Source organism: Tripterygium wilfordii, chromosome 9, assembly GCF_013401445.1.
Source record: "Tripterygium wilfordii isolate XIE 37 chromosome 9, ASM1340144v1, whole genome shotgun sequence".
Taxonomy (NCBI): Eukaryota; Viridiplantae; Streptophyta; class Magnoliopsida; order Celastrales; family Celastraceae; genus Tripterygium; species Tripterygium wilfordii.
Window position 1 is genome coordinate 9,939,297 of NC_052240.1, and position 14,269 is coordinate 9,953,565.

General features: G+C 36.1%; 3 protein-coding genes across 3 annotated transcripts; 1 reads left to right on the plus strand and 2 right to left on the minus strand.

Annotated features, from left to right (window-relative positions):
• Positions 1-3,997: 3,997 nt before the first annotated feature.
• Positions 3,998-4,966, minus strand: LOC120006007. The gene has a single exon (XM_038855883.1). The coding sequence runs from the start codon at positions 4,964-4,966 to the stop codon at positions 3,998-4,000; it is 969 nt and encodes a 322-aa protein (XP_038711811.1).
• Positions 4,967-6,852: 1,886 nt separating this feature from the next.
• Positions 6,853-7,568, plus strand: LOC120006190 (oligosaccharyltransferase complex subunit ostc-like). Its single transcript, XM_038856127.1, has one exon. It carries the CDS (start codon positions 6,913-6,915, stop codon positions 7,432-7,434), a length of 522 nt encoding a protein of 173 aa, XP_038712055.1. The 5' UTR covers positions 6,853-6,912; the 3' UTR covers positions 7,435-7,568.
• A 1,961-nt stretch (positions 7,569-9,529) lies between these two features.
• LOC120006008 lies at positions 9,530-12,481 on the minus strand. Its single transcript, XM_038855884.1, has 10 exons — positions 12,364-12,481; positions 12,177-12,283; positions 11,727-11,920; positions 11,348-11,635; positions 11,203-11,261; positions 11,032-11,068; positions 10,869-10,940; positions 10,626-10,776; positions 10,353-10,490; positions 9,530-10,267 (listed from the first exon to the last, which is right to left on the minus strand). The coding sequence occupies exons 1-10, from the start codon at positions 12,479-12,481 to the stop codon at positions 9,872-9,874; spliced, it is 1,560 nt and encodes a 519-aa protein (XP_038711812.1). The 3' UTR covers positions 9,530-9,871.
• Positions 12,482-14,269: the final 1,788 nt, after the last annotated feature.

A 14,269-nucleotide genomic window follows, 5' to 3' on the forward strand; every position in this document is an offset into this window, starting at 1 on the left:
ATGATACATTTGAGATAAGATTGCTTGTGAGTTCGTTGATCAGGGGATTGGTCAAGGATACTCTTGCTGCATTAGAAAATAAACTGGATAGGAAGATAAATGATATCTCGGTGAGACTCAGTTCTATTGAGCACGAGATTGTGGGCCTAAAATCTGCTCAAAAGTTGAGCAAAAAAGAAGAAGAAAAGAAAATTGTACATGATAAAGTTGAGGAAAAGGAAGAAAAGGTGGGGATTAAGAGGAAGATTGTGAAGATGAGAGCGATAAAAAAGGGGAAGCATGTAAAGAAAAATACTCTGAGAAGGAGCTCACGTTTAATGCCGAAGGCAGCCAAAGAAATATCAGAGTTACAAGAGTTGGAGAAGAAGAAAAAAGTGGGTTTGGAAGAGCTGATTTCCAGGAGAAAGAAGGCTTCAATGAAGAAGAAGCCTTTTTTAAATGATGATAAAGATGGAGTTGGAGCTGAGCAGGTTGAAATTGGGAACCTGGAGAAAGGTGATATAACATCTATTATCGAGGGGGAAGATCACTTGGCAACTGAATCCAATGAAGTTTTCGATAAAGTTATTAGCGATATTATTGAGAAAGTGGACCAGTTGCCAACTGAAACAACCGATGATGATGATGATGCAAATAGATTTTATGTTGCCCCCCATGTCGATGAGATTGTTGATGATGATGATCGTCATCTTGATAATCCTTCTGTAGCAATTGAGAAGGGTTACAGTGTTGATATCAAGGTTGATGATAAAGTTGATAATGACCAGTTTGAAGTTGATAACAGTGAACTTAAGGTTGATAACCTTATGTTTATGGTTGACAACACGGTTGCAACTACTTCAGATAAGGTTGATACCAATGAATTTATGGTTGGTATCTCTGAAGTTGAGGTTGATCAACCTGATGAACTGGTTGATGCCTAAGTTGAAGAAACTGAGAATGTTGAAATGGTTGATGGGGGTAGTTCAATTGCTAATGAGGAGGATGATACTGATGCCAATAAATTACGTTTGTTGGCAAAGCTTGCAACAAAAGGTCAACAGTATCAGAGCAAAAGATTGAAGAAAAGGGGTCCGTACCAAGTGTCACCATATACTGACCCTTCCAAGAAGAAGAGAAAGATCCTCCCAGAGTTCAATCCTATTTTAGACTATCCGAACGAGTGGGAAGTTGAAATGAATGAATTCTATAAGAAGCCCATCAATCATGATAAGACAATTGATCTAAAAATAATTGATGCAAAAAAGGATTGGTTTGATACAATCATCGACCAAAGCAAGTGGCTTTTAGATACGGTACGCACTTATAACTCTTAGTTTGTACATTACTTTTTCTGTTAATGATATAGAAATTTATACATTTAGGGTTTTATGTTAATGAAAGTTTTTAAATTATGTTTATAACTGAATTACTTTTACGTTGACTACTGCTTCTATTTAGGTTGATATCCAATGGTTGTCGTTATTCGTGAATGAATTATAGGTGGATATATGCATATAGATTTGGTTGATAACTGTATTTGTTTTGGTGTTTATGGTTGATAAACTTACTTTATTTCTTATAATGATATAATTATGTTCTGCAGCATCTTGATGTTGCATTCGAGTTCATTCGTAAAAGAATGTCTGATAATACTGATATTTTCAGACAAAAATGTGCGATTTTGGATACACCTTTTCATGTAAGTATTTTAATTCTCGTTGATTTTATCTATGTTTAGGTTGAATTTATATTACACTTTTCGTTTATAAGATACACTCTTTCGTTGATAACATAAATATTTTTTCGTTGACAATTCAATATAATTTTTTTTCCAGACATATCTCAACATCCGTTACAAATTGCACGAAGAGAACAATGAGCCTTCACATTGGGACCGTGAAGATCTTCTACTGCATTTTGTTGACGGATCTAAGGAAAATATGGTCTCTTGGTCCAATTTGGATAGGGTTTATTTCCCAATTAATATAACTGCTGATCATTGGGCTGCTGGTGTGATAGACCTTCAAGAAAAGAGGATCATTTGTTATGATTCACTTATCAAGCACACCAGACAGGAGACATTTAGTAATGAAATGAAATCCATTGCAACATTGATCCCCGAGATGCTGAAGCGGGCCAACGTCATCGACAATGAATCTCCATGGACCATAGAGCGTCAACCTGAAGTTCCTCAACAACAAAATAGGTAAGGTTTTATATTCCTTTAATAAATATTCTTCTAATAAATAGTTGATCTAATTTCGCTTGCTTGTTCGTTCAGTTCGGACTGCGGCATGTTCTGTATAAAATTCATAGAGATTCTCTCAGCCGATAAGGACGTGACCATTTTGAAACCTGAGGACATGGGATTTATTAGGAAAAAATTTGCAGTCGAGACATGGAAAATGGGCATGATGGGAATGTAATTTTTATTTCATTAACATATTATCTTTATTTAATATATACAACTGTACTGTAATTATTTCATTTTTATATATATATGATATTCTATATTTACCAACAAAGACAGTTTGAGTGATAAACGTTATAAGTAATAGTTATCAACGAAAAACCATAGACCGTAACATAACTACCAACGGAAACAGTTAGAGTTATCAACGTTACGAATAATATTTATTAACGAAAAACTATGGACCATAACATAACTACCAACGGAAACAGTTAGAGTTATCAACGATACGAATAATAGTTATCAACGAAAAATGATGGACCATAACATAACTACCAACGGAAACAGTTAGAGTTATCAACGATACGAATAATAGTTATCAACGAAAAACTATGGACCATAACATAACAACCAATGGAAAAATTTAGAGTTATCAACGTTACGCATAATAGTTATCAACGAAACATGAGATAGCCTAACAAATAAAAACCAATGACCAAGTTCAATCATAACTTTCATTGTGCTGACGTGCTAGGGTGTAAACAAATGGGATCACTATAAGTTTGACGGTTGTGACCATCTTGTTTGCAACGACTGCATTTTCTTTTTTGTATTTGCTCACCGGATGATGGAATTCGACGTTTCTTTGGTCGTCCACTTTTTCTCCTGGTTTCTGGAGGAAAGACAACCCTCACTTCCTCAGTCAGAACATTGGTGTCTGTGTTCAAAACAGGGTTGATTGGTTCCGCGTAAGCCAGTAGCAGCTGTCAGTACGATAATATTGCAAACACAATGAAATTATTTGTAATTTTCTAACTCTACATGCTGCAAAAGCGTGAACGCAAGGTATATGGTCAATATCAAAAACTCTGCAGGAGCAAGTCTTGCTTGCCAAATCCACTTGTCCTCCATCATCACCATCTTTAACAAGAAAAGTATTTATACTAATAGGCTCCACAGTCATGGCCCTAGCCCTGAAAATTTTCAAATTTTTAATTATCAACGATAAAATTATAGTAGTCAACGAGAAAAAAATAGTTATCAACGAAACATTTAGTCAACGAAAATAACAAAATTCTCAACGAAATATATAAATCATCAAAGTTATCAACGATACATTTTACCCACTAGAACAAGAAAATTCTAAATGAAATATTTAAATCATCAACGAAATTTCTCAAAGTTTTATCAACCAAAATAACTAAATTCTAAACGAAATAAACAAATCACCAACGAAATTTCTCAAGGTTATCAACGAGAATTAAATTACTTTAAATACCTATTCCTTCTTTCTTCTGCAACTTTATCGTAATAGTCAGTCAGTTCACCTTTCATTTCAAGAGCTATTGATCGTCTCTCATGAAACCATCGTTGTAATAAAGATTGCAGATGATCCATGAACTTCGTAATAGGTAAGGTTCGAGCATCGCTCAATATTCAATTTAAGCATTCAGCAATATTCGTTGTCATGATGTTATACCGTTGTCCAGGAAAATAAGCCCTAGACCATTTCTCTAAACCAGCTTCACTTAAATACTTGAAAACATTACCTGCATCGAATCTGCGTATTTGATTCATGATATGGTGAAACTCCACCTTATTGTATTACTTTGCTGCCTTGTAGAACACAGGGATGATGGAATCACTAAACTTTTTGGACTTCAAATTCTGACCAAGGTGATACATGCAAACACCATGTATGGCCTCTGGAAAAACTCTCCGGATACTTTTTTCAATACTTGCATTCCTGTCTGATATAAAAACAAGTGAATCCATGCTTCCAATAGCTCCATTCAATTTTTCAAAGAGCCATGTCCACGTATCATCATTTTCTAAATCCCCTACTCCAAAAGCCAAAGGATAAACCTGGTTGTTTCCATCCAAACATGTGGCAACAAATAATGTTCCAAGATACTTACCTTTCAAATGAGTTCCATCAACACAAATTACAGGTCTTATACAAGTACGAAAACCTCTTAATGATGGTCCAATGGCCATGAAACAGTATTTGAATTGATTGATAGAATCCAACTCAATATGTGTAACCGTTCCTGGATTGCTTGATTCCAATTGTGGAAAAAAAGAGGGAAGTTCAGCAAAAGATTGCTCTGGCGTACCATGTAATGAATGTAGGGCACTTTCTCTAGCCCTCCAAGGTTTCCCATAAGTGATTGAAACTCCATGCACTCTCTGAAAATCCTTGACAATGTCATTTGGTCTATAAATGCAACTAACCCCCTCATATTTAGACTTAATGCATTCCCCCACAACCCAACCTGTTGCTTGACGAGCTTCACGAAATTCAAAACAAGAAGAAGACAAATGTTCGTCACGATATACCTTTATGACGAAAAAACAAGTGTCCTCAACTCTTGTTGCTCGAAGCCACCACTTGCATTCACTTACTTTGCATCGAACAACAAAAAGAGTTTTTGTCGATTTTGCCACTTTGAATTCGAAGTGCAAATGAAGCGCATGCATGCATAGCTTTTTAAACAAGCTCTTTTTGTCTGGAAATATTTCTCCGACTTTCAAAACAGCATATGAATCATCATGTACAACAGGTGAGATCATATTACCACAGCTTTGTGACGCACCAATTGAATTAGAACCGACAAATCCAGCATTACCCTCAGAAGAAAAATTTCCCTAGGCAGTTGTATGATCATTGGCGTTAACTTCTGATATATTTATCTGAGGTTCGTTACGATCATCAATGTTTCGGCTGAATCCAACTATGTCAGGTTCATCAAACAATTCTGTTTCTGCAATATCATATCGATCATCATTTAACTCAAAATTTACCTCAGTATCATCATCATATACCTCTCTATCAGTGTTTGAAATGCATAGAGATGTCCCAGGTATGTTCTTGTCGCTGTTGCATCGTACAAAAAAATAAACATCCCTGTCTCCTTCTATCTCAACAGGTTCAGTTGGACCATGGACATTGAAAATATACTTCAATTGGATGTTATGTGTCCGACGATTGATATTGGTCAATTCGTACACCATATCCAATAATTGGTTGTAGGAAATGTCATTTGGAATGATCATGCCCTTACTCTTCCCACCCTTATATGCATAACTGAGACCGACCTTTTCCCAAGACCCACAATAACGAACCAATATGCTAACCTTTTCCATTTCTGAATCACAAAATAAGTGAGTATTCAACCAAAAAATTCAACAAAAAGTAACAGGGTTATCAGCCAAAACTTGCATATGAAATATTAAAAACCAAAAACATGCAATTTGTCAGCGAAACAGACACAAATTATACACGTTTAGCAACGAAAAGTAAAACAGTTATCAACGAAATACCCGCAATTGGTATGATATAAGAAAAGTAAAACAGTTATCAACTAAAAAAGCTGTCGATATCAACGACAATACAGTCATTTAGCAACCAAAATATACACGTTTAGCAACAAAAAATACACAAGTTTAGCAACGAAATATATTTACTGGTGTTTTTATTACACTAACAAAATGGTGAAGTGTAAGTGTAAGTGTAAACTTTCTATCATTTACGATTGGTCGAACCATCTTTTGCGCTATACATCCAGCCATGGTTAAAGTTGTTGGGTGAGAAACCCACTTCATTGAAATCGTGATATTATCAACCATATAAATGTTATATCAACGAGCCTGAGTTAAACGAAAACTAACGAAGTAACCAACGAAAAATTTGTCTCACATCAACGAAAAATCATTTATCAACGAAATATTTGTATGGTATAATAACTCATAAAATGCACTACACTAACCTTAGTTTGGTGCTATCTTCCTTCTCGACTTAAATGACAAGATTTTTTAGCACAAGATGTTGTACGGTAAAATCCAGACTCGGTGAAGTAGGAGACGAAGGGTTGGACACTTAGCGACCACGGTGAGCACTTACCTGTTCTAGGGGAACGAATACGGAGATTGCGTTGCCGACTTTAGGCTTGTTTGAGTCTTCGACAACGTCGCTATGGCAACTTACGGAGCTTAGACGTCCAGATAATTCAACCTTGAAGATTTGAGCTTTGGCTTATGAATTTCACTAGATCTGTGAAATTTTTTGAATGAAAGAGGCTTAGATGGGCGGTTTTACTGGGTTTGAAGGAGAGAGAGAGTGGTTTCGCAGAGGGAGATGAGTGTTTTTTGGGAGGGAAAACCATTTTTAGGGTTTAAGAGAGAGGTGATGCATGAAAAGACGTGAAAGGATATGAATGTCTTTTCCTTTGTCAAAATGGTTATATTTAAGGGTTTTGAAAAGAAGGGTTAGATTTAAAAATTCTTTATTATCGAGGGTTATTTTTCAAAAAAACCCAAAAAGGGTTAGATAAGAAAAGATGACACATTTAAAAAATGTTTATTATTGGAGGTCATTTTTCAAAAAAACTCGATTATTAATTATTTAAAAGGAGAGGTTACATTTAAAAATAACAATATAACGGGTCATTTTTCAAAAAAACCCAACTATTTTCACGATAAACCCAAACTCGACAGAGGAACGATCTTCAAACCCAGCGATGGCACCCAGATCGGATTCCACCCAGAGCTCCACAGCCACGGAGCCGATCTCCGGCGCCTCCATGGATCCGATCTTCCACATACTAAAGGTCCTACCTTACTCCATCCTTCGCCCTCCACGTCTCCGCCTGAAGCTCCCCAGCTTCACCCTTCCCTCCCCAATGACCGTCTTTGCCCTGATTCTTCTCACCTACTTTATGGTGGTCTCCGGCCTCGTCTACGATGTGATCGTGGAGCCCCCAGGCATCGGTTCGACTCAGGATCCCGTGACTGGCTCTGTCCGCCCGGTCGTCTTCCTCCAAGGCCGCGTCAACGGACAGTACATCATTGAAGGACTTTCTTCTGGTTTTATGTTCTTGCTCGGCGGGGTCGGCATCATTCTGTTGGACCTAGCTTTGGACAAGAACCGCGCCAAGAGTGTCAAGGTCTCCTATGCCTCAGCTGGGATCTCCTCCATTGTTCTGGCTTATGTTATGAGTATGCTCTTTATTCGCATCAAGATCCCAGCTTATCTTAGATAAGTCTATTCCTTGAATGAATTCAACTGTGCTGGAAATGGTGTGATAAATTTGGATTTTAAATATGAGCTACTTTTTATTGATAGATAAATGTGAGCTACTTTATTATCAGGTTGGATCAATCTTTCAGTTCTGAATTTCTATTTCGAGTTATTCTCGTATTTTGCATCGAGTGCGACATTTGCATACCAAATGCACGTACATTCATTGAACTGCTGAGGAACAGATTGAATTGAATCAAATTGAAGGATGAGGTACTAATTGAGACACTGACAGTCGTTGGGTAATGGAATGTATGGTTTTGCTTAGAAGGTACAAATTGAGATAATGCATTTGCTAGATCCATTTCTCAGGGGAAAAAACCAAGTTGGATCAAAATTAGGATATAATGGTCTTTTTCATAGGTTTCCTTTTCTTCCACTATATTCCCTGGAGGTAATTATGGTATGGTCAGTTATCTTAGACTCCCATTACCAATTGGGTTAATCATAGTATAAGAATAGCTTGATATATTTTTCTTAATCACTCTGCATTTCTGGCTTTTGAAGTTTTTATTTCTTTTGGCTACTTATGTTGTTCTCAGCAGCCTCTGAGAATGGTGTTGCTTTGTGTGGAACGTGTAAACAAATTAGACAACAATGGTGGCATTGATGGGGAAGGGTAATATGGTGGATTTTTGAAATGATGTTTGCTGTGATCTGGCTTCCTTAAAGTTGAGGCACAAATTCCCAGTTTTGTAACTTTGTTTGATTTGGAAACAAAAAGCTATTGGTAGGAAACAACTTCAGTATCTTAAATGGGGGGAGAGTCTTGTAGTTTTGTTGGTAATGTTGAGGATAGTGTGATATCAAGGGGAGAAGGGGAGACGCATTTTAAGTAAAACCTTCTATATAGCACCCCTAAATCAAGATGGTGGGAAGTAATGAAAACTTTCCATGGACTGAAGTTTGGAGGCCAAAGGTCCCTACAACGGTAACCTTCTTCGCTTGGGAGACCTTAATAGACAAGATTCTCTGCTAGTTGCATGGCTCTGAATAAGTATCAATCAGTGTCTGATAAGGTGTTTCTGTCTTTAAGAACCACAATGGCATATGCTTGCTTTCCGAGTGCAAAATTTATAGTTGCTGGGAGAGTTTAAACCTGTCGTTTTCCTTTCATGGAAATATTTATGCTTCAGTGACTTGTGCTAATATGGCATAGTTTTGGTTGGCATATTTGTGCGAGGAACAATGTGGAAGGTTCTACTTCTTGGAAACTAGAAGGAAGTGATACTATTAATGGATGACAAATTTCTTACACTGTATAGTGGTGTTGGTTCCCCAAATAATTAAAAAAGGTTGTTTGTAGGAAGAATTTCCTCCTGAGAGATAAAACTTCTATGGTATAGACCCACGGTAGTTAAAATCACGAACACTGTATTTTGCATAGAGTATTCGTATCCATATCCGACACGTATCCGACACTTTCCCAATACGTGTCGGATACTTAAATATACCTATCCAATTTTTAAATATATTTTTTTAAATTATTTGACATGTTCTTCGCCACTCACTTTTTATTTTTTTTGATTATCTGATTTTTTAAATTTTTATAAGCTGCCCATTGCCAAACTCAAACAGAGACCAAATCATGCATTGCGACGCAAACCCTTATCGTCTCTTCGAGATCGACCAACATCGATCAATTGAGATCGACAACAGAAATGGACCAACAGTCAACAGGCACTAACATCGAAGAACATAGATCAACCAGCAGTCAAGTGTCAACAGAGATCGACTTCGATTTTTGACCGACAGAGATTTCTGACTTTATTTTTGCTTTCTGACTCGATTCTTGATTTCTGACTTCGATTTCGTGATGGGTATGCGGGCTTCGATTCAAAGTTCTTGGATTTTCGGCTCTGTTACCAATTTGATGCTGCTTAGAATAAGAAACCCACAATTAACAGCATTAAACAGTAAGATTCAAAGGTTTAATTGAAGTTGGAACTATAACAATACCACTTCAATGCTCCAAAAGAGACCAATAACTCAGTTCTGAAAATTTATTATATCGTACATATAAAAAGTTAATGGCTACAACCCTAGAAAGTGTCTTTATAAGCCCTTTTAGTACCCTAGAATCCTAACTATCCATTTATTAATGTAACTATAACAAATCTTAATCTTTCAGTAATATTAAAAGTCACATGACTTTTTAAAGCATAGATATTAAGCCTAATATATAATATAATTTAGAAAATTAAATAAACACTAAAATAAATATTCCAGAAAATTAGTCATTGTTCACTCTACAAACAGTGCACTATATGCTCCTGCAGGCTGCATCATTTCTCTTTGTTTGTCTACCTATGAGCTCTTCATCCTATTGCCAGACCTATTGGAGTTTGCCTGCGCTTGAAGTCTTCCAGTAGGTCATCTTGAAAATTGAATGCTATTGTCTAGACAGAACTAGAATTTGAGTCATCTTTGACTAATTCAGTAGTTGCTGGGTGGGGTTTCACATAACTGCCAGAAGAATGTGTTTCCTGCTCATGACTAGCTTGTGTTGCCCATATCAGGACCAAAACCACCATGATGACTGAAAGAACAATCATTGCAACCCACACCATGCCTGCATATTTCTTCAATGGCTTGCAGTGCTTGTGAAGGATCTCTGAAAATGCATCCTTTACTGACTGACACTCAATCAAATCTTCCATACTAGGATACACATTTAGAAGGGTTTGAACTGAACTTGTGTAAGCCTCTACTGTTTCGTAATCACTATAGGTTATAAACTCTCCGTCGTTGCAGGTCCCATTGGGACCCCCAGAACATGTGAACACCTTCAAGACCTTCAATAGAGTGGCACAACTAATTAGAAACACAGAATTCATATAATATTTTTTCTCGCCAACTTAAATCTTCCTTTTGAATTACCTGTGGTATGTCTCCTATTTTAATTGTATTAGGCGGGCAATTATTTGGCTGGTATTCGTACTCGGGAGGAGCTGAGAAGGGATTACAGATTGTTGGATATGATGCTGCTAGTGACAGTGCTGATATATCCGCATTCACCTGGAATTCGTCAGAAGTATATGACTATACGTAATTAGAGATAAAAATTACTTAAGAATCTACATTCTTTAGTATGATTTAATTTTTCAACAGTATAAGCTTCTTTTGGCCGTCCTTCGCCATGTAATGCCTTACCTGATTAACGAGGCTGTAAATCCTCCTGCTGATATCAGAAAGGACTGGCTTTGCCGAGAGCAGTTTGTTGCAAGGAAGCATTGAGCTCAAGCTGTTATTATAGGGGTTTTCTTGGAAGTTTTCAATAGCGGTACATGTATCGCTTATAAAGCTGAAACAACGCATTTATTCTCTTTATCAATCCGAAGATTTCAGGAGTTAGATGATATAGGTGCGAAAGAACTAAGAAGAGTTTGGTCTTACTTTCCTACAAAGAAGTATATCCCAAAGAGCAACCAGCACAAAACTGTCAGCTTCCAGCAGAGTATCATCAACCTGTAAGAGGTAAAAAAAATCAGGTATGTATAAGATCTCACATAGCTAATGCACTACCTTTTTCAATCTCTTAGTGTCTTTGTATTCATACAAGTAAAGCTGCCTCTGTAACCTCAGGATTCCAGTGACTGCAACAAAAGAAATTCCAGCTTATTAGTTGTCGGTAAGGGTAGGAGCTACTGAATTCCAGCTTTGTAGTCATCGTATAATTGAATTTTTTAGTCTGTTTAGCGATCAATCATTTGAACACCTTGGCACATACCTGACAGGGCAATTGCTGCAACCACGTTCAGGGAGATGATCACAATAGTTACCACATAACTGCAAGCAAGTATGAATACTGCTTAGTTGTCATGTGACGAACAACACATACAGGTATAGAGAGAAGTGGGGAGAGATTGATTTACACTATCTTGAGACTCTTGTCGATTAAGTGTCTATTCTTCTTGGCTTCCCTCTGTATACCGGCAGCTTCAACGTCTAGCCTCTCTGATGTAGAGGTGAGGAACCCAGAAGCCTGACAAGTCACATATGCAGATGTTGTCCCCAAGTTCCTTGCTATGTATTTGATTGCTCCTGTTGTGTTGTATAAGGTTTCTGATGCCTCATCCGCTGTCTCCATAACTATATTGACCACAACTCTTGCTTGTGAATGAAATTTTACGTTCGATCCCAGAACTAACCCAGATGCAGCCCTACGAACACATCATTTTCAATAATGCAGATTTGGCAAATGATGTCAATTGATGTTGATTCACAGTGTACTGTGTGCATGATTAAACTTACATTCCCAGGACTGTGAGGAATGTAGGCAGAACAGCCCACAAGTAGAATTGCTTGAAGCAAAGTGACCTTCTCTTGAGCTTTTCCTTTCTTTTGGAACAAAATTTGCTTGCCAAAACAAAGCATCCATATACAACTCCAATGAAAAGCCAGAGTACCCCAATTGTGTAGCCATAAACTCCTGTAAATATGGTTGACTGCACAAAATGAATAAAAGAAAGAAAATTGAATTAATTACCCTTTTATCAGAAATCTTAACCCACTCAAATCAATAAATATTAGCCGCTTTGACTCGCGCGACTTTGTTTTTCTAGGTCGTCTTACTTAACGGTACTTGAGCCTAGAAAAAATATTTGTTGATTGTGAAAAATTTGAGCTTTTCTTATAAATCACATCACTTAGTATTCTCTCTTTTTTTTCTTGTGGGATGTCTAGACAGAGAGAAAGAATTACACTCCAATAATGCTTGTTGGTGATGTCATATCCTCCTCTGTATTTCTTAAAACCATCAAGGGGATCTACTCTCCCTGTATCATCTGATTGTAAACTGGGTTCTTTACCTAACAAATACAAAATCCACATTAAAATATGAAATAAAATCTAATAAAAAATGTTATCATATATATAGATAAAGCCTTACCAGGTGGAGGACTATCTGATGAGACTGTGTGTGCTGCAATTTCTTTGTAATTTGAGGCTAAAATGAAAATCATCAACAGTAAAGGTATAACCAAGTGTGTCAAAGCTATGGAACCCATCTCTAACCCGTCAAACAAGTAGAAATTGAATTTCTTCACTAGAATTTTCTTGTAAATTGAACAAATTCAAATGAAACTTTTCTACCTGTATAACTATAATAAATGCCTTTTTTTTTACCATAACTAGGTTCATGGAAACTAACCAACCCATTAAGCAATAAGCAATTATAAGGAGAAATAAGACAACTCAGAAATAGATGGTTGACGGACGCAATAAGTAACTATAAGGAGAATTCAGACAACTCAGAGATAGATGGTTGATAAGAAGATAAAGTAAATTTTGTTTTTTATAAATATGCTATTTTTAAATTTTTCATAGAAAGAAAAGTTTTTGGGTTCAATTAACTTCTAAAAAAGCAGCCCAAGTATGGAAGGAAAATATGGTGTTTGGCAAGAAAGAAAGGAAGACCTTACAGCAAATGCATGAACTCACCAAAGTTAGAGACCAAATTAATGTCATTATCTTATGCAAAGATATCTCTCCTCCAAAATGTTGAATGTCTATCAAAAAATTATTCGTCTTTTCATACACACCAAAAAGCCCATATCAAAACTACCTTAAATTCCTCAAAATCCCCTTTCTGTTATTTGCTCAATTGAAACAACAAAAACCTTCGCACAAACAAAACTGCTCTTCAAATGAAGTCTCTCAGATCTTCTTACCTCTTCTTGAAAGGATTCTGTATACATTTGTATGTACACACACATTGATGTGTATCCGTAGAAGCTAAGACCCTTCAACCGTTTTAACATATTCTGTAAAAGCCAAACCCAAGTCCAGAACCTCAACTCTTCAGAAATCCAAATATCAATCTTGGGTCATATATACATATTGTGTGTGTGTATATATGTTCTCTTCTTCTATGATTCAAGGCCAACAACACCCGGGTCTAATATTCCCAATATATAGATAACAGTAAAAGCCAAACCCAAGTCAAGAACCTCAACTCTTCAGAAATCCAATTATCAATCTTGGGTCATATATATATATATATATATATGATATCTATGATTCAAGATCACCAACACCCGTGTCAAATACTCCCAATATGGAGATATATGTAGCTAGAGAGACAAAAATTGAAGAAGAAGAGTGGGGTTTGTTTTTCAACTTAATCCACTACAATTCTCAAGTTGTACTTCTGTGTGTATGTATGTGTATATACATATGTACATATGCAATGCATTAGATTCCAACCAAAACCTCAAAATCTAACTTTTCTTGCTTCTCCTTATGGCTCGCTTGGTTAGCGGATTTGGAGATGAGAATGGAAAGAGGGTGTCGGAAAAGCTATTTTCTTGGCATCTTTATTTCTTGTCAATGTTTAGATCACATCTTTATACTACATTCCTAATATCATTGATTACATTAACCATGTTTGGTTAGATTATAATTATAATTATCACAATGTATGATAGATTTAAATTAAAAATAATAATATTTTAATTTGAATATTAAAATTAAAAACTGTAAAAAAATTGAAAATTAATTTTTTATTTTTATGTGATCCTATTTAATAAATGAGAAATGAAATAATATAAAAATGACATATTTAAAATACCTATTGTCGGATATTGTCAAAATTATGTGTTTTTCAAAATGACATTATAGGTAGTTAATTAAAAATAAGTGATAATTTCTCTCTTTTTTTGAAGAAAATAAGAATTCTTCTTTTGGGAGAAATCGAACTTTCCTTCAAATTTTAGATTCCAAGAATTCCACCAACCAAAAGTAGAAATTATTGGCAAAAGGAAAACTTTTATTCCTCAAAAGTTGAATTGAATTCC

Coding starts and splice junctions, on each gene's coding strand:
- LOC120006190 (XM_038856127.1), top strand. CDS start 6,913: ATGGCACCCAGATCGGATTCCACCCAGAGCTCCACAGCCACGGAGCCG.
- LOC120006008 (XM_038855884.1), bottom strand. CDS start 12,481: ATGGGTTCCATAGCTTTGACACACTTGGTTATACCTTTACTGTTGATG. Junction 11,636..11,726: donor TTCCTCACAGTCCTGGGAAT/GTAAGTTTAATC, acceptor ATGTGTTCGTAG/GGCTGCATCTGGGTTAGTTC. Junction 10,777..10,868: donor ATATACTTCTTTGTAGGAAA/GTAAGACCAAAC, acceptor GCGTTGTTTCAG/CTTTATAAGCGATACATGTA.
- LOC120006007 (XM_038855883.1), bottom strand. CDS start 4,966: ATGATCTCACCTGTTGTACATGATGATTCATATGCTGTTTTGAAAGTC.